General features: G+C 34.9%; 1 protein-coding gene across 2 annotated transcripts; it reads right to left on the bottom strand.

The window, feature by feature from the left end:
* Positions 1-2,548: 2,548 nt before the first annotated feature.
* On the bottom strand, positions 2,549-21,449 carry LOC139690287 (retinoblastoma-like protein 1). Of its 2 annotated transcripts, XM_071587647.1 has the most exons (18): positions 21,261-21,449; positions 20,661-20,800; positions 20,345-20,551; positions 20,003-20,193; positions 19,727-19,887; positions 19,499-19,634; positions 18,947-19,068; positions 18,670-18,839; positions 18,255-18,513; positions 17,313-17,516; positions 16,856-17,102; positions 8,668-8,940; positions 5,854-6,092; positions 5,579-5,758; positions 5,343-5,487; positions 5,047-5,165; positions 4,688-4,939; positions 2,549-3,210 (listed from the first exon to the last, which is right to left on the bottom strand). In XM_071587647.1, exons 1-18 carry the CDS (start codon positions 21,390-21,392, stop codon positions 2,902-2,904), a joined length of 3,486 nt encoding a protein of 1,161 aa, XP_071443748.1. In that variant the 5' UTR covers positions 21,393-21,449; the 3' UTR covers positions 2,549-2,901. The 2 variants fall into 2 exon arrangements, with proteins under 2 accessions (XP_071443748.1, XP_071443749.1); XM_071587648.1 differs by lacking the exon at positions 8,668-8,940.
* Between the last annotated feature and the right edge of the window lie 287 nt (positions 21,450-21,736).

Below are 21,736 nucleotides of genomic sequence, written 5' to 3'. Positions count from 1 at the left end.
GCAGCCCAATGCACTTATAATTAAATAAACTTCATTTTTAGCAAGACTTTGTAAAGAGCTCACAGTAAGCAATGGGCTTATTTGGGGGAGGGAGGGTCTCAAAAATTATTTCCTGTGAGATAGAAATTCATTAATTCACTTTTGGTTGTGATCAACAGTTCGCTTCAAGTGAGAGGTACATCAAATTCATAAAATTGTAGGAAGGAATGGTGCCAACAGCATCAAATATGGCAAACTTTCAGTAATTAGCCATCAGGGCCACTTTCCAAGTACATGTGTAACAAGAGAGCCTTATCTAAAGTGTTCAGTTCAATCCTGACCTCTGTATTCTTTTTAATACATTCTTACATATTTTTGAAACAGGCCAAATAAAACTTACAACTTATTTATTCACAGATACCACTCAAATACATTCATATTCAAACACATCAACAACAACAAATATGCACCCAATCCCAAAGTACTTGAATGTCTAAGGTTGCATATAAAAGCACTCTAGACAAACAATATTATGTGCAAAAAAAGTCAGATTTTCTCAATTTTTTTTATCAAAAGTAGCCTAAAATCATAACTGCAATCACTGGAGTAACTTAAATCACTTTACAAACCAGCTTTACACACAATCTAAGCTGATTCACTGCTTTTCAAGCAGCAGTATTTACTTTACCACAAGGGTGCCACTTCATATGTAAAAATTTAACCGAATTCATTGCTTTGAATTAAGTGATCATTTACAAGGAAATATGAAAGGTTTCTTATGGTGATGCAGCCATTTCTAAAAGATGTTCATGGCACACAAGGGGAACTTGGGCATTGAAAAAGATGGGTGATAAAATTTAGTCACATGAGTGATGCAGTCAACATTACAATTGACCTTGGCAAATATCAGTAAAAATTAAATTTACACATCCAAAAGCAAAAAAGAAGTGTTGTGGTTAAGGAAAATCAGAATGGTGCATCTACAATGCTCAAGATTAACAGTTTGATGAAAATCCATGTTAATACGGAGAAAGAAAAAAAAGAGATACTCCAAGAAGGAAACAACTTGACGGTTCAAAAATTCACCATTTAAGTCCCTTTAAATAGCACTTAAAATATATGTAAATATATTTCATTACCAATAAACCATGATCTTTGTTTTAGCTTCCTCCAATAACAAATAATACTATAAGAAAACAAGTCAATTACAGCAAAAGCCCTTTCTGGATAGTTTTCATTGACTTGCCCATTCCATTGTCTCATACACTTGCTACCAATGTAGTTAAGCCAATTCACCAAAAATTAAGATTAGAAAATAGGTCTTGCAACAAGTCTTGTGTCAGCCCCCCACTCAATTTTGCAATTCCCTTAGTTCCATTTACGTACATCACAAATATACAATTTGCCAAGACTTTATTATGGCTGTGTTTATTACAAAATGGACAGATTTGCTTTCAGGTGACACGTGCAAGCCAAAAAAATTGATGAATTTCATCAATGGCGTATATAGCTTTTCAATAATAAATACTTCCTTTTACAATATATTTTAGGCAGTGATAAGAGCTATACAGCTAAAGATAAAATAACAATCAATAACATAAGATCCCCAATCAATCTGGGTGTAATAGTATATCAATAGACAAGCATTTTTTGAAAAGATGTTAGTAGTCTTGGTAGTGGGCTTTTACTGCTACAATAATAATAATAATAATAACATCATTGACGCACTGATTAATTTCCAAAATTGATCCAATTACTGCGTACCATACAACTCAATAAAATAGAAGTAGATTGAACCATTTGTCAGAATATATCTAAGTAGGAGCCACAAAATTTCAATTGTGCACATAAAGCAAATGATACGCATAATAATACCCTTAGAAAAACATTACTTGATACCTTAGTCACTGACTAAAATGGTCGTCTCCACAAAAAACTAAAATATAATAATTTTTGGATAAAAAAATTACTCTTGTTTAGGAAATAAAAATATTGAAAACCTTTAAAAGGTTAAATTAAGGAGAATTGGTGGCATGGTAAGATAGAAAGTGTGTTGATATTTTTTTTCAATAATATAATTCTAGAAATAAGATTTGAATTTCCAATACACTGGAATAAAATATCATATCAAATAAATGTTCACAACAAGTCAGTCGAGTAGGATTTACTGTTCTACAAATTGAGTAATATGACCCACCTGTAAAAACCCTACGTGACCAATATATATATAGTATTCAAATTGAGTTCCATATTTAGTAGGGCGATATTCACTCAAATTCCATGGGAAAATCAATAAAACTCATTGTAAGGAGAACAATTCAGACTAGAAGATTCTAAACCTAACATAACTATTACACCCATCAAGCACCTCATTTAGATTAACCAACTTTACCACAGCGCAGTTGATTTTTCCACAGAGTCTCCAGGAAATGTCTACCTAAAAGACAGACAGAAAGCCAAAAGTGATAATTATTGAGTAGAAAAATACTCCATCCTAAATAAAACAGGTCATTTAATATTTGTTTAAATAGTAAGGAATGGTCTTTTTTTAAAATGACCTGTATACTAATGAGGCACCATTTCATTTAATGTTCTGCACATATTGGAGCGGATTGTATTGCATTACAAATACACACACAAAAATAAGCAACATTAAGTAAATTACCCAGAAGCTAGTCTGTTTCCCACAAAATGGAAAAAAAACTTAAACGTTTAGTTACATAATATTTCATAAATAGGATGCCAAAATACTTCTGCCAATTAATGTCCACACAAAACATTAACTAAACTCACACGATAACATATCACATTAGCATCTAGTTCACCTTCTGTTCTATTTTACTACACTACATTCATACAAAGCTTAATTATTGTAGATAATTATGCTTCACAGCTTTCTAAAACTCTCAATCCACATTTTAATTATTCTTGGGCTTGTCCCATGCGATCACCCATCATGTCTTGGATTTTCCTGGCAACGATTGGGGGTTCTGGCAACCGTGACTGTTTGGGCGGTGATGATTTGCTCGTGTCACTCCCTTCACCACCATCTGCTTCTCCATTGCCTGTGCCATCACCACAGGTCGAAATGGAGGGATCGTCTGCCAGGAGTCTTTTTCCAATTCGGCGAACACGTGTCAGAGAAGAAGGCAAGCTACTCACAGATGCATCGCCTAATGAATTAGCACGTGCAGCATCCAGTTGAATCATGAGATTGATGTCACGTAAATCCTATGGCAACATTTTAAAAAGAATAGAATTAAAAAGATTCCTGGTAGAATGTTAACTGTAAAAAATCTCATTATTTGAAATAAATACAAATGAATAATTGGAATATTCACACCATATTAACTGAAAGTGTACAACATACAGGGTTTGTGTAAAGGGCATTGGGAACCATTTTTTCTTTAAGTGACTTAACATCACAGTGTACTGGCATTGCGAAGGCTTGGTAGGAGGGGGGTCTGACCTTCAACATGTGCCAAGTGCCTTCGCCTACGAGCTTCTTGATGCAAGTGCAAAATGCAGGAACGATTAAACAGCAGTATGCCATCCAATTTTGTGTTCGAATCGGGAAATCAGATATGGAGACATAGTGCATGATTGAAGAGTTCAAGATTGAAAGCATTTCCCAAACTGCAGTTTTTAAGAGGCACAAGCACTTCAAAGATGCAATCATTTCAGAGTGTAAAAATGGTAACATGATATAGTATGCACCTACTTCTAAAAGCTGAACAAAAACCTTCCTTACAAGTTTTGTGTATTCCTTGTTGAATTTCTAGCCCTTTCATTTCAATTATTTTCCCTTTAAAATATTTTCGAGGGAAAAAATATATGCACTAAGAGATCACTGAATATTTCTACCCCTAATTTTCCCCCAAGGGTCAGTCTCCTTACCTCATTTCTGCCTCCCCAAAGAGCACGGAACTACTGTATTTGCGGCTTGTCGTCAATTCAGTTAAATTAAGTGTCAACAGTGATATCATTATTTTAAGAGATTTAAAAAAGGCCTTCAGAGGTTGGACGGGATCCAAAAATTATCATTGGGTCTTATCCTAATTTAATTATTCGGGTACATAGAGGTGCTTGGTATGGCATGAAAAATGAAAATGAGCAGTTCAACACTGCCCTTCTCTGATGGAGAGCTGATTTGAAGAGAAAAGAAGTAGAAGATAAGATCTGAATTTGGTCGGTGTATTTTATATTCCAGCATTTTATTTTTTTCATTTTCTAATTATTACACATACCTTGGGATGACAGACTCAAAATGTATGTTTCCAAAAATTCGGGTCAATATATTTTAAGTTTTCTTACAAAATTTGATTGGTAATTGGACAATTACTATTAATCTATGATCCTAATAAGTAAAACATAAACTGGCATGCAACCATTTTGAACCATTCAAACATGACATCTAATGTACCCCAGCATCTTAGCTGATTACTTTCCAGAAAAAAATCTTAAATTACAATGGACTTACTTAATTTTTATATTAAAAAAGAGACTACAGGTTAACTCATGTAAAATATGCATGATTTTACATACCTGCTGGGAAGTGATACTTCTATTTTGAAAGATACCACGTCACAATTAACTTCATCCAACACATGCTATGAACTGAGTGCACGATTACCAACAATGGGTTATGTGCCAAATACTATTCAGAAATCTCTTAAATTGAATATCAAGTATATATCAGTACAAATACCTTAGCAGGGCTACGGCTGAAGCTGTAACTCAGAGGCTGGGAATGTTGAGGAGACTGAGGAAACTGGGCAGCAGTAGAGCCGGGAGTTACAGGGGCAACAGGGCGCTCCAATGAACGGATATACACAGAATGATGCTCAGAGACTCGTCTACAGGGAGATGACGAAAGGCTATTTCCACCAGCTGGATTTACTTGTTGAGCAAGTGACTGAGATCTTGCCATGGGCAGAGGAGATAACGTAAGGTTGTCATTCTGAAATTAAAACGCCAATTAAGCATAAGTAAAGGATATGGCATATTCTAAATGTGTAACAAAAATGGCAAACTGCCAATGTTGGCAGAATACATTAATTTGCTCACCGATACTGATTCTCCTGAGAAACGATGGGCAAAATTCTTAACTCTTAAAACATATACAGTATTGTAGAACCTGATAAGGTCACCCCTTTCTTCAACTGCACTTCCCTTTCCTTGGTTTTCTTTGTGGAAGAAAAAAAAGGAAAATAAATTATTACAACACAATAATCAACTCTATTCAACTTTAAACCATGGTCATTTAACAGCCCTGTATAAATATACCCTAATGACACATCAAGTACACAGTTAATTCCAAAACCTAAACATAAAATTGTACATGATGCAAATTAGGATCTTACCTTTGTCTGTGGAGGACGCATCACCCTTCTTTAACTGCTTTCTTGATGATGAGAGCAACACTGAGCGGTATATGTGCGAAGCACACTGGGGCTGCTTTCTATAGCACCCCATTATGTCAGTAAATGTTTTCTCATTCTTTGTTACCTTTAAAAGAAAAATGATTCAATTTAAGGAAAACCTGATAAGAGTCTAATATATTAAGAGATTCAAGGACATTAAACCTGTCAATACTTACACGGCATATGACATACACAGAACACATGAGAATTTGGTCCACATGTCTATCACACATGAAATCTGTGTGATTAATTATGGTATGCTCAAAGAAAGTCCATATTTTTCTTCTGAGATCATTTTCATCTATGTGCAACTCCTTGCAAAGCTCTTGCATCCTCACCCAGGCAAGATGATAAAACTGTTCGAGAAAACAAAAAAAAAAAATTAAAGTTAAATGGCATATTATATCACCCGACATGTCAGTCATATATACAATCAAAGTAAAAAAATAACCTTTCTGAAGAAGAGACCAAGGGATCCAGTCCTTTTGGGTTTCCTTTCAGTATTCATGATTGCAGTTGGAGTAGTAGCTGTTCTGGAAGGCATCTGGCCTGTTCTTAGAGAGATCGAGCCCGTTTGCATACCAGGGGTTTGAACAGACCCGACAGCATGGTGCGCCTGAATGATCACACTCCCTGGGCTAGGCATGTATGAGATTGGAATGTACCGTTCCCCATTTTCACCCTGAATGGCTGCATTGAGAAAGTTAGAATTAGCATATACTGGACCATTTTCAATCATTTAGATGCAAAACATCACACTCACGCACAAAAATCTCAGAAACAGCATTCTTCCAGTAGAATTGAAACATTTTTTTGGGGACTCATCTGTCCAGGATGCATTAACGTGAACACAAAATACAATGAATCCATCAACATCTAAAATATGTATCACACCCATGTGCTCTTCTAAGAAACCATGTATATTATTGTTAACCAACCATGCTTCAAGCTGCTACAGTGGAGTTCTGGTATACTTAACATCAAAAGCTATGCATTCAAAGATAAAAAAATTGAACACGGCATATGACTGTGCACTATCGAAATTAGTGATAATTAAGGCTTATGTATGACAGATTAGATCATCAATGTAATAACTTTTCTTGGTTGTGAAATAGAAAATTTCTACCTATCAAAAGAAGTATAACAAAAGCAACGGGAAGGAACAACAGAGCGCATAACAATTTTGGTTTGAAGGAGAGCAAGCAAAATTTACTCACGAGAGCAACACATAGTAAGTTAAAAGTTTGTTAGTTGATACTGATGATAAAGGCATAATGATAGTCCTTAAATTCAACTCATTAACAGTGTGTTGAACTATCAGGTAATGGATTTGAAATACAGTTAAATATAAGCCAGGACTAAACTGGAAAAACCAAAAAAATACCTATTACAAACATGACCAAATATGACATGAAAACAAATGGATTCAAAATCTGTAATAACAAGATGAAATGTGGCCTTCAAACTTTGAAATCCATCTTGGGTTGGTCCGATATATATTTCTTGATGCCGAAACCTGTTTTTTAGATTAGCCGATCCGATATTATTGGGAAATTTGACAGATGAATCAGTATTTTGAATTTGATGGAAGAACGAAATGGCGGGTCACGGGATTGTTTAGCCTGAGAATCATTGTCAAAGCAACCATGGACCCCAAGAGTCACTTCTCTTGTAATCCAAATTCAAAATCCTCATTTCCAAGCATCCCCACTTCCTTCATCATTCAACACTAAACAATTCAAGGGTACAAACATTTCAAATCCATTTTTGATTGACATACCAGTCCAGACATGAATTTCTAATTTTGAGTTTTAATGCAAACCAAAATGCTTGCTTTCTGAATTTAGATCCTAGAAAGCGACAAGATATGGATATGATACCGTTACTCAGATGCATATGGCTCATGGATAAATTAAAACAGAGGTTATATTATCATTACAACATACCTCAAAACTACATATATCCCAAATATCACACGTCTAAATAGTGCACTAACTTCTCCTGACTTGATTCATTAGTGCATTATGAGTGTATTTCATAATAGCACACTTAAGAATATTAAAGAAATTCAAATTAAAAAATATAGTACTTTTTAGATTAAATAATGGTGGTGGTATAGCATGAAAACTTTGCATAATTTTGGAATCTTTGGTGAACCATGGGCATTACATATGCACCATATAGACATACAAGCCTAAAATATTTTGACCATCAGTTCTTAGCTTTCCCCACCCACTATATTAACTACTCTACTATTATTTATAAGCTGTAATGAATTAAAAAAAAGAAATAAAAGTGAAATTACACATTTCCTTCAGAGAATTCCTAGCAGGCTTCATCCCCAAAACAGTACTGACTAAAGCTAGTTCAGATTAAGTATCATAAACGATATTTGTTTGACTTATGTTAAAACAGTAATTTTAATTACTTTGTTACATTATTGATATGATTAATGGGAAAAAGAACAAAACTACAGAGAGAAAAGATTCCATTAACAAAAAGATTGGATATATGATTTTTGACTCAATTAAAACAGAAAATCCAGGCAAGGTAATAATAAAAAGATGAAATGAAACAAAAGAAGGACTTGCAATTGAATGAAAATGAATTTTTTTCAGATACAATCAATAAGGATAAATAAAAGTGAATGTTTCAATGGAATCATCTAATATGAAATTCATCCAGGATACCAATACGAGCATTGGAATATCAGTCACAATTATGAAAAATATAGCATCGGACCAGCCCTAGATTCTGCATTTTGATGCAATGGTTGAAGACTGATCAGAGTTGATTACACAAAGTTAATAGTTTTTCACAGCATGAACAAATAAAACCTAAAAGAAAAACGTATTCACTAATGAACTGTGATGCAAATACATACGTGAGACGAAAACATGCAATCAAGATAACTGGTGTACTAATTCACCGCACCTATTAAATATCTAAACATTAAAATTTTAAACACCACAAATACCATTCAATAGGGAGTTATAAATGCAAATGCATTATTGTTAAAACAAGGAAGTCAACATTCCCTCGGAAGAAATAATGTCAATAACATGACAGAAACGCCAAATGCACAATCCGGATGAAACGACCACAAGTCAAAGATTTTGCAACCATCATTAATTTTTGGAGGGTCCTGACAAGCAAGTTTTAGCATTTCTGCTAAGATTTCAGGATGCAAAAAAAAAGAGCCTGAATTTCTAGGTTGAATTTTTAGAAGATCAGTCCAGTAAAAATTCCTAATGGGCACACTCACTCTGTATGTTGATGGCTACAGCTTTGGCAGCGGTGCTCTGGAGAAGGGACTGTCCTGGCTTCACCATCACGTTGGCTGGCGCAGAATTTGAGGTATTGGAGAGAGAGGAAGAGGTGGCTGCTGAGCTCATGACAGATGAGGATGTGGTCGGTGGATGTGTGGTTGAGGAAGGAGGAAGGGTGTCAACGAAGAGTCGCTTACGTGCCTGGCCAGGGGGCAAGGGTGAATGGAAACGCTCCAAAGCGGATGACCCCGGAGACTGGTGAAGCATATCTGTGAAATGTGGTTGTGTGGGGGCCGATGGCAAATGGTTTCTTAGCACTTGAGATATTGGACTCATTATAAAAAGTCTTATCTATGACTTATTCATAATATACGTACATATTTTGATTATCATAAAAATTCCCAACTAAATACTGTCTCCAAAAAAAAAAGAATTGAGTGAAAGAAAATTAATTAATGGCGGAATATTAGGTATAACTTCTGCTTCCTATGCTGGTATGACTTGGGTCAACATTAAGAAATTGCCTACAACAAATATTCATTTCAGAATTTTAAGTATGTAGCATAGATTCATGAAATATACAGAAAAGATGACATTACCACAGCAAAATAATACATACTCTATTCTCAGGATGTCAATGGTAAACCAAATTAGCAGTCATTTGTCTTATGTTTTACTTAAGAAAAATCATTAAATCACAAAACCATGATTGAGATGGTGCTCGAGTCCACCAACATCCATTAGTCAAGTCAGAGATATTTTTTGGACAGACTAACTAAACTTCATGCATAGCAAAGGAACTTTGAATACTTTCAAGAATTAAGTGAAATAATTATTTATTAAAACTACCAATGTTTCACCAATTGAATCAATTAGTGGTACATTACCAATTAAAGCTAATGAAATATATTAAATATTCAATATGAATCATTAAAATTGAGAAAATATCTTTTGATTTACTGTAACGGGAGAATACTCTACTGTAAGAATCATAATCCTCAAGGGACCGCTGACGAATGGCTTTGACTACAAATTGATAAACTGAATTTTTACCTACAGGAATAAGGAAAAGTGAAGTATGGTGCCCCACCCCCCCTACTTTAACCATTAATCAGCTCAACAGGGCTGATATTTTTAAAAATTACATTTAAAATTTTTATCTACACTATACCGTGAAAATATTTAATTTTATGTTATTTTTTTAGCTTAAAGTGTAATGTATACATGGTACAAGATTCATTGATTTGTTTCTTCTATTGCATCACTGACAGTCGTTGTAATTCAAAAAGTTCAGTTAGACTATAGCAACTATCAGATGCTGCCATGCAATTTTTCTTTTTTTCAAACAATTTATCATCAAAGGCCTATGTAATCCAAGGGGAGGCATATGGAGAATTAATGCTTACTTAGAGCACAGCTAGAAGATGGCTTAAAAGATTAAGAGAAAATTTCAAAGGAAGACAAACTTTGGTCTCCAGTTACTGCTCTTATGAAAGTAAACATTTACACTGCTGCTGCCATTTTCAGAGCACATAGACCATTAATAATAATAAGTGCACAATCAGAAATTTTTAAGAGCACATTGATCGCAGCAAAATTATGCATGAAACATGTTTGGGTGTGGTCAGTTCTAGGACTGTTTGTAATCATGAACAGGACATTCACATGCATTTGCAGTTGATGTTAATGTCGCCAGAAAATGAAGAGGTCCTTTCGAAAGTTATCACTGCAGATGACACTTTGCTAAATTATTTTGGTCCTGAGAGTAAACATCTATGTCCACATACTAATACCGATTAATAGAAAATTCTCCATGGCCATGCCAATCAGAGAAGGCCACATTTCAAAGCAACAGGCCGAATATTAAAAAAAAATGAAAGTGTGTTCTTCATCCTCCCCTTGTCTAAACCTAGCCCCAGGTGACCTTATCCAGTTTACCAATATGAATGAAGACCTCCAATAGTTGAGTATAATCAATGAAACTTATAACACATATTAAGCTAGCAATAAAAAATAAAATTGAATTCATTCACAATAAGTTATGAGGAGAGAAATTTCATAATCATTCTATTGAACAGCCCTCCTTTGTTGATTTGCAATAATTCATTCCAGCTGACTCATTAAGTTTTACAAATATGTATGCAGACATATAATAAATTGAATGTTACGGAAATAGGGAAAATAACTTTGTAATGATTGACATGATGCACATTTTACAGTTAATGATGAAATTAAAGCATCTGGAATTTTTATGAGTGATTAAGCAAGAACTCTTAAATTATATTGCCAGAAACTAAGCATACTTCCTTATTCAGGGCATTTGCCACCACCTTATAAGTCAATAGTGACCAGCTATTTCTATCAGCTTCATATTCCTTCCCTCTACCTAAAGACCCCATGACTCTAATCCATACTATTCCCGAGATTATGATAAACCTTGGACATAAGGGATTACTGGCTTGTGAATCATAACAAATTTCAACTTGAACACATCATTACTCATTTAATAACAATGTGAAGTACTAACCCATTAACTATAACTTTTTGTCTATTTAGAAGAGGTAATGCTCTTCCCCTTAGACCTCTGCTGCCCTCGCCATTTAAGAATGAGTTTACATTGAGGTGGTTTATAACATGCAGGCACTCATAAATTAACGCATAGAGGGGACCTCTAGCATAAAATGACAAAATATTACCAGCGTGGATCAGAAAAGAGAGGAAAATCGAAAAAGAAGAAAGTCATTGTTATTGCATTAGAGGAAAATGGAAACCATTTTATGTGAGTGCTTTGCTCTGAGTTAGGCACTCCAAACATGCAGCTGCTAATGTGTCCACAATCATCAAAACGTTAAAATCTCCTCCTGCTCCAATCAGGTCCATTCTCAAGGGTTATTTGGCATGCCAGAGTAATAATAGGGTAATGTTGTTACAGATCTAAATTTATCCCTATTCAGTCAAATGATTGAATTCCTGCTTTCCCTCCCACAAACCTCCATGACTCGGAATTAAAGAATCCCCTAGTGAACTAACAAGTTAAATACTTCTTGTGAATATAAAAACTCATTGGTAGTTTTAATAATATGTTAATGCCCAAAAGCACTTTCTTAAAATGAAGAGTTAAACACACTTTCTATATATAAAAATAACCATTGGTATTTCTCTCCGTTAGCAATGGCAAAACAAGTGTGCATTTTAAATGGATTGCAAAAACACACACCATGCAGTACAAGTTTATGCAATATGTAATATGCAAATGTACCATGATTCTAATTACGCAAAATAAATCGAATAAATGCAAGCTTAAGGTTTTAAAAATGATGAAAACAATCCGTTTTATCATATAATGGCATGAAATTTGGAATGAGCAGAGCATATTAGATTCCATAAGATAATAAATATGAAAGAGTAAGAGAGATCAGAAAGTCAGTTTTTAATCATAATGTGAACCCATCGCAAAGCAAGAACTGACCATACTCATGGAACACCCTATGGATACAGATCAGAGTAGATCTTAAAACAAAGATGAATGTAAATAATATTTACATTTGCAGTTGATTAGAATAAATTTTCAGAGAACAAGAAGTAATTTTAATTTATTAAATATTCTTCATGTGAGAAAATTATATCCCTATCGCATGTTCGACCAAAATTATGAAATTAACAAATAATGTGTATGAAATTCGTATTTTTAGAACAAATGCATGGCATGTAAGGTGATACCTAACAACTCCTTCATGTACTATATCAATGGATGCATATTGAGACGGGATTGGTGCGGGATGGAATTAAGACTATTTTGGAATCTGCAGGGATTTAGCCTGTAGCCATAATATTAAACAAAGAAATATATAACATCACAAAATAAAAGAATACTAGTCCAAATCGCTAGATGACATCATAAAATAACTGAAATTGCCAAAAGCAATCTACACTACTCCTTTTACAGTAATGAAACCAAAGTTTAATATTCTTGAAAATGGTAATTTAACGGGATTTCGACCTAAACCAATCAGGCCAGGGCATTTAGCATTTAAGAGATACATCTTCCAGCCAATACTTAAGCTGAATTAAGATTGGCCAGGGACTACACCTTGCATTCAATTTATCCTAGTCCAACAATAGAAAAATATTTTCACGACAAAGAAGTCATTCAAGAAGAACACAATATTAGGTTTTGTTTGAAAGGAATGACTATTTGCAAAAGAGTGGCAAACATGGAAAAAAGAATATGTATCTCATAACAAATGGTATAATCATGTATTACAGAAGACACACACACACAAGCCTAAGTTTCAGTGAGGAAATAATTAACATGGTTTGATGAAGAAGTCAATTGATTGTGCAAATATCAGCCGTTTGATGTGACATCACACGACACGAATATGCAAAAGTAGCATGAAAAACAGGAGAGATGATGATCATCCAAGTCATGCAACTACCAGCAATTGAAATGCCAAATCATCAACATTTCCAAGTTACAGGGATTCTATCTAGATATCAGTTGTATTTTAATTATCTCCATTACATCAAATAATCCTAACTTGAGATAATTTTAACATAGGTGGGATTATAAAATGTTTTCCCCAAGTTCAGTCCTCATTAGGTTGCTTCTGTATTCATTCACATTATACTGGTTTCACAATGAGCAGCATCAAATAGCGATTACAAGAAACTGAAAAGTCTGGCAGTGATCAAATGGGAAACATCAGACAATAAAGAAATGTCTAAAACAGTAAAAAGTTTTTCCCTAATTAAATGCATAAACATAGGTATACTCATAGAAATGACAATGTAAAAAATGGCTGAACTTTAAAAGGCCTAAATTGCAATATCATAGCATGATGAAACAATAAGTATTACAATTCTAACATACAAAAATCAGGAGTACAATTAAAAAATAAACCAATAGGTTTTTTAAAATTATTGAATTATGTGATGGTTAATCTCAAGCAGACTACTCAATACATAAAAAGAGAATTGTTATGCACACTACTAGAAATATTATTCAAAGAAAAGAAGTATGTAGTAAAGAAAAGAAATAGGAACAAACCATTTCTAAAGTAAAACAAGTTTAAAAGCCCTTAGTCTGACCAAAAATTGATTAAAAAAAAGGAATGAAAAAATTCACAAACATTATTATTTCAGATTGAGAAGAGGAAATACATTATTGTATGGATATTTTATCCTGAACTGACTACCCGAGTTAATTCACCTCCAAGTATGCCTACGCTAGCCTTAAAGCTCCCTTATATTTTTCATTACTACCTGAAATTTCCAATAGCCTTAAAAATGGCTGAGGCTCAAGTTGATAAATTTAAAAGAAACACTAAACGTTTTCAGGTGAAATGTTTCAACAATTTTAAGATTTCCCCATTCAACCCCAATCATGAGTGTGACACTTTTTAACTGTCATGGTTTTGTCCAGCACTGAGTCAGCAATATGCCGAAAACAAATCAGAGCAACCTATACTATTTCCCCACAGATTTATGGCAATATTTAGGACCAAATCTCAAATATATCCCACTTTGCCCTTCCATACAAGATGGAAAATCCTCACTTTCTGCTGCCCTGGCACTAGCATTACCAAGTAATGAGTTCATCCATCTTTTACCAGTTAAGCCCATAGATACAAGAACAGGAGGCACTAGGCAGGTAACAATGATTTCAGTGGGTGAAACAAAAACATTCAAAATTACAGTATTGATGATTTTTCCAAAGGGGAAGCTTTTGTGAAGAGATGCCATTATGAACAACAAATGAAATACGCAAACATAAATAAATATCAGGTATACAAAGGAAAAAAATTTCATTGTCAAAGCTGGAAATTTAAAAAATGAAGACAGCAGAACACATTTGTCAGGTTTCTCACTTAGACACTTATAAGTTGATGAAGAAAGAGTAACACATTAGAAATCTACAACAACTGTAATACATTTATACCAATACTTGAACTCTGCTCAGTACAATGACCAAGCCTTCATTTTTTAAGATAGGGACTACTAGCATGAGTTGGCTGCCCAAAACTACGGGCACTGTTACTAGGTGCAATATTTAAGACTAACATACCGGATGACTTCACAATTTATTTATCCACTCATTTGAAGTACGGAGAAAACAAAAAATAAAGACCCGACAAACCCCCCCACCCACCCCACTCTAAACCAACCAAACACCTGTCCTGACACTTAACACCCCTCTCCCCCCTCCACATCAACGCCAATCGCAACTCCATTTTCTTTCGCCTCCTCCTCGTCCCCCCCCTCTCTCACCCACCCCTCCTCTCCCTCATGATTGGTATATAAGTGGAACTGCAACTGATTTATTTTGTACCTGATGATGACGCCAATAAAGTACCTGATGATGACGCTTGAGCGTTGAAACCGGTCGTACGCTAATAAAGAACAGTGGAAAGTTACTTTGTATTTTTAATTTCATTAACAATTTCTTTGGGTACAATATTAGTATTACCAAAGGCAACAGCAGAGAATTTTTATTTTGACTTCAAGAACATTTACTCAAATCATGGGCATTATGGAATATTAGTTATCCTTGATTTTGTTACCAATGCACTTTTATTTGGGGATGAAAACATTAATGTTAGGCACAGAAGGGTTTTGTCTGATTCATATGGTCTATTAATTGAAACTGCTCCTAAAAATAGAAAAGCTGCAGGTAAAGCACAATCTTAATTTCTGTTTGGCATACTGTGATGTATATGTAACATATTACTACACTATCATGTTAACCAAACTTGGCTACATCTTTTCCTATCAATTAGTAAATACCTATAATATGGATGGTTGCCTGAAGATTTTTCCGAGCTGTGCTAACCATTTGTAAATATGAAACTTCTTAAGAAGAAAAACTTTCATATCAGGGATATTCATTAGTTTGGCCCTCTTCAAATCCTGCTAAATATATTTCATGCAGGTAAATGCACATGATTACTATGCATTTATACTTTGGCACAGATCTTGCTTCAAGAAATGCAATTCACCTCATGTCAAAAGTAAGATGAAGATGTTCTTAACTTATGTCAAATATGTGACTGCAACATCACTGATGAAACTGATCATTTTTATTATACATCGTTCACCCAACTCATACTCTATTGGTTCATTGTCTCAACTTTGCCGTATAAAAGCAAAAAATTTCCATATAATAGTCAGAAAACATTCAGATTAGGTGCAATTATCTGAGCGGGTGAATTACTTCTCTTTAGTTTTGTTACACTGGCTTAATTCCTTTGAGACTTAAAGAGTATTTCCCATTAATACATAACAATAATGTATTAATTTAAAATTGAACAAATGAATTTTGGGAGAAAATGCATTCCAAAAATGAGAGCATATACATTGCAATAAGAACATCAACTAAAGTTCAATTCAGAATAAACACTCAAGTTCCTTTGGTATTAAATCCCCCAACAATAATACTCAGGATGAATTTAAATTTCTGAACCAACAAACTCGTACACCTGCCATTAAAGTCTTGGTATCAGGTTACATCAAGGGTCACAACATTAGACGAGTTCTGGAATCTTAAGAATTCAAACAACATTTGGTTTCCTTCCTCTAATTGGTTGGCTAGACAGAGAGGGAGGAAAGAGTTTGCAGTCTCATCATGTAGAAAGGAGACTTTCTGAAGTGTCACCAGTTTGATTTCCCTTCCGAGTTAAGATGCTGATTCCAGTCTTCAAAAATCCCCTCCGCCCTCAGGCAAAATACTGGGACTGGATACAACCACTTGCCACCAGGGTTTGACCTATTCCCAGCTCTATGGAAGTGAGGTATCTTCTTAAGCCACAAATCTACAGGAAGCTTAAAATTGTATTTAAGACATTCTTGTTCAATTCTACATTCAAGTTTTGCTTTATATCACGTGTAGGGACCATAAGAAAGGTTGATATTTTCTTTTCCAAGGTAAGATGAAAGACTAAACAAATGAGAAACACATGCCCAAACTAAATAATTATTTATCCTTGTAAGTCAAAATGGAATTAGTAAGTGCAACAGAATAATGTGTATTAATGTTGAGACATGAAATGGCAATGGCCCTTATAGGGTGCCTACCAAATATGCCACTGATAGATAGTCGTCTCCTTTGATAAATTAGCTTCTGAAAAAATCACCAAAATCCCTACCGAACAAATGTGAAAGCATTGTTGAACGTAATCGACTTACGTTTTAAAGCTGGCCTATCATTCACAGTTCCCATGGCCAGTCTTCTTATCATCGGATTAGGAAGTGGTGAAGATGAAGCAGTATACACTGAAGTTGGCTCAACTGTGCCATTAGGGGAGTCTGAAGATATTTGACCAGGTAATGATACATCCTCACATGATGGGACTGGAAGACCTGACTCAGCAATAGCATCCCAAACTGGACTGTCACTCTTCCAAGCCATTGACTCCAAAATTTGCTCTTCAATCTAGAATAAATGCAGGACACAATTATGACAAATACAGACAACTACAAACATAGGTCCATATCGATAATTAGGTGGACTGGCACCTTACAATAGCTTTCAATTGGTCAAAAATTTATAACATTAACTTAACTTCAGTAAATTCTAACAGATGACAGCATTTATGAGAGAACTTCATCTAGAGTTAAGCATTATTACATAAAATATACTCACAAAGTTCAGATGCTTCACCATATCCCTGGAAAGTTGATCTTCGGCGAGGACAATTAATTCTATAACTTTATAAAAGTAATATGCTTCAATGCCTAGCACATCAAGAATCCAGGGAAATGTTCTCTGAGAATTATAAGAATAGATGACTATCTCCAAGCAGCAAGCAAAAAGTGTTTCGTGAAACACCTGATGTTCTAGTAAAACCTGATGAAATAGAAAGGAGGCAATGGTATTAACAATAATTAATGATTAAAAAAACACAATTTTATCATCCATAAGCATGACAAAGGAAACAACACATAAGCACTTTGAATTTCATACGACAGCACAGAAAACTTGGCAGAGGTTGAAACACTGAATGCCTTAATGAAGAGTTAGAAAATATCACATACTTGTGGAAGTTAAAAATGTAATTATAAAACATTTTCCACATGATTTTAAGCCTCTTTTTTACAAAATATTCCACCATCAACAAAGTTTACAATAATCAAATGAGGTACATCCTCAATCAAATTATTAGGTGCCTTGATGAATGAGGCTATTCACAGTAAATTCACAATTAAAGGCAGTTTCTTGAATGTGAAAAGTGAAATGGGAGTAATTTCAATAGTAAAGCTTTATACCGGCAACAAAAAACGTTGTAAATTCCAAATAGGTAACAATATATAATAATATCAATTTAGAGAACTATACATACAATGCAGCATGATATTATAAAATATGTACATGCTACTGACTGCTAAAAAAATTCAGACTGAATCCAAATAAATATTTAGAAAACACAGCCATCTTCCAGCTAACAGACAAAACTATTAAGGACACATTGAAGATTTAAATATAAAGCAATTGGTGAACTTCTTATTTCAATCTAGAAGGCTAACTTAAAATACAATTTTAAATGCAAACCAAAGTACTATGAAGTACACTTTTTAAACTACTCACAGAAAGATCAAGACTAGGCTTCTTTTTCTTTTCACCAATCAAGATATTTTCTAACAACTTATAGTACAAGCGTTCTGCAAACTGGAGTCTCCGCTTAGCAAAGTCAATAGACCCTGGTTTTTGCTGATTTGTCTTGGAAGCACTGGATCCTGATGCAGAATCATCATTGGACTGTGACTGAGTATGATGCTTACAGAACTGCCGACCCATTTCTGCAATACGTTCTTCTATTTGGGCTTGTGGGTTGTTACTGACAGACCTGTAAGAATTTTTAACAATTAAGAGCCAGAAGATTTCTTTTCATGAATACCAACTCTTTCTAATTAGGCAGTCCTGACTCTCACTTCTGAAACAACAACTTTCACAAATGTTGAATGGAATATTGATGAATAATGAGTGCAAAGGAATGACTTACTTGAAAATTGCAATTAGGGCCTCTGACGGTGTTGCTTGTCGACCACATAAGAGAGACTGAAGTCTACTGACACTTTGTGTTGCTGTTGAGACTGGAGTGATGCTTGCAGATTCTTTTCCTGTTAGGTACTTCCGCCCAGTGAGAGGGGTGAGAGGAACAAGATGATGCATCTAAAGAGTCAGAAAATTTACATTAGAATACGTGATGGAACCTTCAGCTTCTGGAAATAATTATCATTGTACAACCATGGAACAATCTAATGAGAGAAGGGACTTACTGGACCCAACTGCTGTGAACGATTCCGTTGAGCCTGCATCCTCTCGGTGAAATCCCCTAGTCCATTTCCACCACACCCTGGAGATCTCATAGAACTCCCAATTCCTAGATTCTCGTCATCATCTATAAACGAAAGGAATTATTAACAGATTGCAGAACTACTTGTAAGTGGTTCCAGTGGCAAACTAAATCTTTATCTCATAGGCACCATTTCTTTTTGAGTATATTGAGGATCAAACAAAATTGCAAATACATGCAGAGTACCAACACATGACTTCCGAATCAAGAAAAGAATATAGGTAAATATTTCAAACAAAAACTTTAATATAATCACTTCATTTTGTGTAACTGCAGAACATATATAATATTTTGATTCACTCTAAAGCAAGAAATAAACTATTTTATCCTCCAGATAAAGCACACTATACTCCAAGTCTGTATTGAGCCACAATCAGGTAATATCAAAACTGGTAGCTCAAAAAAGGCCAGTGTATCTACTGCTGTAGGAGTCCCCATACAAAACTAGCAATCAATCTTAAAATTTGATAGTTACCTAAAAACACTCTTTCATCAAAGTCTCCAGCTCTTAGAACATACTCTTTGTATGCTTTAACAACAGCTTTGTAATTGGCATCAAAATTGTTGGGATCCAGGAGACCAGTAAATGTAAGCGCATTACCTTTCAAGACCTATAAGAAGCACACAAAATCGATTATTAACCATACCTTTGAACCATGGTGCAAAATAGTATTAACATATCAAGTAGCTCAAATATTAATACCCTTTCTTCAAACAGCTGACTCATATGCTGTCTCCAAGGATATTCCTTTATTAATTTTGCCTCCAATGGTATACCATCATGCTCCTCACACAGAACATCAATTATGCATGGTGGTTCCGTAGGAGGCTCATAATCCTTATCGATAAAGTTCTTAGGAATACCTGCAAAAACATATAACACTGACTTTTAAAAGAAAAGGTTTGGGAATTATTGGTAAACTATTTCAATCAAAAAGTATTTGTGCCTTAAGAAATTCTGGCGAGAAAAGGTTATCACCTGCAAATGATGGATTAAGAAGGTCCTTCCTCAAAGATATAAGAGCATTTGAAAATAGTAAATCACAACATGCCAGCAATAGGTGATAGGAGCTGACTAAATCATCTGCCACATCGCGAAGCCCACCCTTCACACAAACGAACAGTGTCCAGCCAAAATCAAAAACCTTTGCTGGAGTGCACGGAATAGTCCTAAAGAAAATGATAATGGTATAAAATGTGATATGGTAATAAAACAGATAAAAAATTAAAGTAACCTAAGCCGAGTTTTACAAAGTTTTAGAAGTATGCAACTATAAAATAAACAGAGTATGATTCGGAATCAAAAAAACACCTTTCATACCTTTGTTTTCGGGATCTTGGAACAGGTTTTGGAGATTCTTCTTCGGCTGGGTCTTGAAACATGGCTAAGAAAATAGGTTGAAACTTCTTAAAAATAACCATCGACACCGCAAAATTCCTTTCAAGACGGTCAATTTGGCCTCTAAATTCCGGGGGAAGTTTGGACATTTCCGCCCATTTTTTAGCTTTGCTCAGGAACTGAGTGAGGCTGAAAAAATTTCAATAAGCCTTCAAAATCTATCAGATTCGCTGACACCACTGCATCGACAATCTCATTCATCACTAGGGTGCAATCATTTTATGCATGGAATCTTTACCTTAAATTACCCTGCCTAAGCAAGTTCGTAAGGGAAACACAATTTCCTTCGACGGATGACTCTGGTCTTCCCACTGATGGCACAGTAGCTTTCCGGCAGGCTACATAAAGAGCACAGCACAGCCAATGCTGCTGGTCTCCCTAACGTACAAATGAGAGAAAAGCAATAATTTCATCAGTGAGGATACGCTTTTGGCTGAATTAAGTAACTCTGCCGAGTTTACTTAAACGTACAGAGATATAATTTCAGTGCTTTATTTAAGTTTTATGGAAGCGAAATAAATACCAAAACAAAGAAACCACCACGGAAACTAAAACATTTCAGGAATAACGCAAATAATGTAACCCAAGGTTTCCCTTAAGTACAAATAAAATACATGGAACTCAGGACAGAGAGCTTGGATGATTCACAATGTTTACTAAGCAAACGTTAGTTTGCGGTAGTTCCTGGGGCAAAATCTCAATGCTGTCATGTATATAATGCCTTTAAATCTAGGTTTCCCCATTAATGTTCCCCAGTGAGCGATCCCAGAACCTAAATAAATATACTCAAGGGGTTACTCATCAGCGAAACGATTGTTTAATGTTAAGTTTCACTTACCTCTAGAGTATAATTTTGTCTATTGGTATCGTAGTTTTGCCACGCCTCTTCTGCAGCATCACGGTCCATATTTAAACTGACACATAATTCTTGGTGGCGTCTTCGGATATTGCCATCTGCGTCGTCAAACATTTTGGAATCTCTAAGATCCCACGTAAACCTTTAGCCGTCAGCCCCAATCGCGTACTACTGGCGGGCTGGCGGGAAACCGCGTATCTTTTTACAGGTCAATGGAGATGTAGATCCACATTTGTAGAAATAAAGTACGTATTACACTTTTTACTTAAGGCAGATTAATTAAATTAATAAATATCAAGATAAATTTTAAAATTGTACTTTTGCCGTTGGTGGTACCTCATGAAATATTACAATAAAATTCAATAGGTTTCCGTCTTCATACGCGCGGGAAAATTCGCATTTTTAGATGAAAATTAAATTAATAATTTCTGAGGGCCATTATATATAGACTACCCGCC

The sequence above is a fragment of the Hetaerina americana genome, unplaced genomic scaffold (genome assembly GCF_022747635.1).
Source record: "Hetaerina americana unplaced genomic scaffold, ioHetAmer1.1.p SCAF_3, whole genome shotgun sequence".
NCBI classification, from domain to species: domain Eukaryota; kingdom Metazoa; phylum Arthropoda; class Insecta; order Odonata; family Calopterygidae; genus Hetaerina; species Hetaerina americana.
Note: the sequence above shows the minus strand (reverse complement) of the source record. Positions and strands in the feature narration are given on the sequence as shown.

Bases quoted from the DNA above. Each gene is read 5' to 3' on its own strand.
- LOC139690287 (XM_071587647.1), bottom strand. From the start codon at position 21,392: ATGTTTGACGACGCAGATGGCAATATCCGAAGACGCCACCAAGAATTA. The intron at 5,166-5,342 runs GTAAGATCCTAA...TCTTCCACAAAG, and splicing joins TGCGTCCTCCACAGACAAAG to AAAACCAAGGAAAGGGAAGT. The intron at 3,211-4,687 runs GTATTTGTACTG...ATGTTGCCATAG, and splicing joins TCAGCCGTAGCCCTGCTAAG to GATTTACGTGACATCAATCT.